This window comes from Eimeria tenella, genomic scaffold (genome assembly GCF_000499545.2).
Source record: "Eimeria tenella Houghton genomic scaffold, Eth_scaff1284, whole genome shotgun sequence".
NCBI classification, from domain to species: Eukaryota; Apicomplexa; class Conoidasida; order Eucoccidiorida; family Eimeriidae; genus Eimeria; species Eimeria tenella.
Window position 1 is genome coordinate 1 of NW_013543750.1, and position 3,419 is coordinate 3,419.

The 3,419-nt window shown below is 61.3% G+C and overlaps 1 protein-coding gene across 1 annotated transcript; it reads right to left on the reverse strand.

Moving 5' to 3' along the window:
- Positions 1-13: 13 nt before the first annotated feature.
- Positions 14-3,347, reverse strand: ETH_00016840 (uncharacterized protein; the record flags this gene model as incomplete). The annotated part of the gene is made up of 2 exons (XM_013378999.1): positions 14-105; positions 159-3,347. Coding segments are annotated over 2 exons (3,281 nt in total), but the record flags the coding sequence as incomplete, so codon positions are not given.
- Between the last annotated feature and the right edge of the window lie 72 nt (positions 3,348-3,419).

A 3,419-nucleotide genomic window follows, 5' to 3' on the forward strand; every position in this document is an offset into this window, starting at 1 on the left:
CAGCTCATTGAGCCTAAAGCCGTCGCAGGTCGCGTCTGTCAGCCACTCCATTGCTGCGGCATCTGCTTCTGCTGATGCTCTTGCTGCTGCAGCCTCTGCTGCTGCCTCAGCAGCAGCAACTGCCTCCTCTGCCGCAGCTGCTAGACCTACAGCCCCACCATCCAGCGCTGCAGCAGCAGCTGCGGCTGCTGCTGCTGCTCCTGCGTCTGCTGCTGCTGACCTGTCCGCAGAAGCTTCCACCGCTGCACCCACTTCTCTCCATTCCTGTTCCCCTGCTGCTGCTGCTGCTGCGGCTGCTGCTGCTGGCTTTTGTTCCGTACTAGATGTGATTGCAGTGGGAGGTCTCTCTGCTGCCCATTCTGCAGCCTCAGCTCCTGCTGCTGCAGCTGCTGCGCCATCAAAACTACCCTCCGGAGGTGCTGCACTTGCTACGCTTTCTGCTGCTGCTGCTGCTGCTGTCGTTGCTGCATCGGCGATGTTCCCAGACGCTGCTGCTGTAACGGTTTCTTTCGACGCCGTTGCTGCGCTAGCATTCTCCGTAGGAGCAGCAGCAGCAGCAGCAGCGTTATGTGCTGCGGCAGATTCATTTCGTGCTGCTGCGATTGCTGGCAAAGCTGCTGCTGCACCAGCCGCACTTGCTTCTGCTGCAACTGCTCGGGGCTTCCCCACCGTATTTCCTGCTGCTGCTGTTGCTGCTGTTGCTGCTGTTGCTGCTGCTGCTTCGGCTCCCGCTGCACTTGTTGGAGCTGCAGCGTCTGCCGGGGCTGCGAGCTCCGCTGGTCCTGCTGCTGCTGCTGCTGCTGCTGCTGCTGCGGCTGCTTCTGCAGCATCTGGAGCGAAGGCCCTCCGAGCCTCGGCAGGCGCCGCTGCTGCTTCTGCTGCAGTAGCAAGAGCAGCTCCTGCTCCTGCAGGTATTGCTGCTCCTGCAATAGTTGAAGAGGCCGGCGAAGCAGCTCCTGCCGCTGCTGCCGCTTCTGCTGCAGCTGGCTTTGCTGCTCGAGACAGAGCTGCTGCTGCAGCTGCCGCTGCTTTAGCAGCATCGGCCGCTGCTGCAGCTTCAGCCTCTGCTGCAGCAGCTTCTGACGCTGCGACTCCCACTGCATTCCCTCCAGCATTCTTTGATGCTGCCGCTGCTGTTGCTGCTGCTTCTGCTGCCGCGGCCTCTGCTGCTGCAGCTTTCGCTCTTGCGACCTCTGCTGCTGCAGCAGCTGCTGCTGCCGCTTCCGCAGCGGCTGCGTCTGCCTTCGCCGCTTCTGCTGCTGCGGAGTCTGATGCTGCCGCTTCTGCTGCTGCTGCTTTTACCGCTGCCTCCTGTGTTGCTGCGGCTTCTCTTGCTGCTGCTTCTGCTGCCGCAGCCTCTGCTGCTGCGGCCTCGGCTGCAGCAGCATCTGCTGTTGCAGCTTCCGCTGCTGCAGCTATTGCTGCTGAAAGCTCCCCTGCTGCTGAGAGCTCGGCTGCGGCAGCATCCGCTTTGGCGGCTTCCGCTGCTGCAGCTCTTGCTGCAGCTTCTGCTGCTGCAGCTTGTGCCGCTGAAGCCTCTGCTGCTGCAACCTCTGCTGCTGCAGCTTGTGCCGCCGCAGCTTCTACTGCTGCAGCCTCCGCTGCCGCAGCCTCCTCTGCTGCAGCTTCTGCTGCTGCGGCTTCGGCTGCTGCGGCTCCTGCTGCTGCAGCTTGTGCCGCCGCAGCTTCTACTGCTGCAGCCTCCGCTGCCGCAGCCTCCTCTGCTGCAGCTTCTGCTGCTGCAGCTTCTGCTGCTGCTGCTTCTGCTGCTGCGGTTTCTGCTGCCGCAGTTTCTGCTGCTGCGGCTTCTGCTGCTGCAGTTTGTGCTGCTGCGGCTTCTGCTGCTGCGGCTTCAGATGCTGTAGCTTCTGCTTCTGCTGCTTCTGCTTCAGCTTCCGCATCAGCCGCTGCACGTTCAGCAGCAGCTTGTTGTTTCTTTGCAGCGGCTGCTCTGTTCCTTGCTGCTGCCGCAGAGCGTTCTGCTGCTGCTGCTTCCTTCTGTGCTGCAGCAGCAGCGCTACACGCGTAAACTTCTGCAGCAGCTGCTTCCTTTGCTGCTGTCGCAGCAGCAGCAGCAGCAGCTTCTGTCTCGATGAGCCTTTCGCTCGCCGCTGCAGCTGCCTCCTTTGCTGCTGTCGCCGTGGCATCGGCGTCAGCAGCAGCTGCTGCTGCTTGCGCAGACCGTGCAGCAGCAGCAGCAGCAGCGTGCAGTGCTGCTTGGCGGCCTGCAGCAGCAGCAGCAGCAGCAGCTCCCGCTATGGTCGTTGCATGCGTTCGCTGCGCCCTCACGCCCTTCGCATGCATAGACTCTTGTCTTGCTGCAGCAGCAGCTTCCTCAGCAGCGGCAGCAGCAGCAGCGGCTGCTGCTGCAACGCTTTCAGTCTCGCGTGCTGTTCTCTCTGCCGCAGCTGCTACGGCCTCTGCTGCGTCAGCAACCTTTGCTGCAGCTTCTGCTGCTGTTGCTGCTGCAACTGCCTCCCACTCTGCTGTTCTCGAAGCATCTGCTAACGTGCTGCTGCTGCTGCTGCTGCCCTTTCCTTCGGCCCTGTCTGCACCCTCTTCAAAATGCAGCAATGATATACAAACGGCGTCACCTGCTGCTGCTGCTGCTGCTGCTGGAGGCTCATCGCAGCGCATTGTTGCTGGGATTTTCGCTTCTGAAGCAGCAAGTGCAGCAGGAGCTGCAGCAGTTGCTGCTGCTTCGACTGCTGCAGCAGGACGAACATCTTTTGAGCCTGCCGTCTTCTGTGGAGGGCCAGACAGCAGTAGATGCGCCGCCCCATCCCCAGCAGCAGCAGCAGCAGCAGTAGCAGCAGCAGCAGGGGAAGGAGTTGCAGGAGCCGTTGAAGTGTCTGTTGGCTTTTCAAATACTTCACCTACATCGACCTCTCCTGCTGCTGTTGCTGCTGCTGCATTTGCTGCCCCATATGTGCAGCTGTCTCGTAGTAAAAATTCATCTGGTGCAGCAGCAGTCACAGCACCTGCTGCTGCTGCTGCTGCCGTCGCTGCTGCCTGAATGGCTGCAGCAGGAGCAGCAACAGCAGCACCACCTGCGGCAACATCCCCATCGAACAGCTCCTCCCATTCTCCTGAGCTGCTTAGGTCAGAGGACGAGCCGCGCAACGTCCTTACTTCTGCTGCTGCTCCTGCTGCTGCTCCTGCTGCTGCTCCTGCTGCTGCTGCTGCTCCCTCTGCCCTCAGTGGTGCTGATACTGCGCGTATAGACAGTCGGGAAGAGGGCAACTCCAAATCCTCCAGTCCAAGCAGGTGAGAGCCACTACCCTCAGCAGCAGCAGCAGCAGCAGCAGCAGCAGCATCAGCAGCAGCAGCAGCAGCTGCAGCAGCACCTGAGGAGTTTGAAGTATGCGTGTTCGAGTTCGGGGGGAAAGAGAATCAGGAGGGCGTGTTGCAGCTGGCTG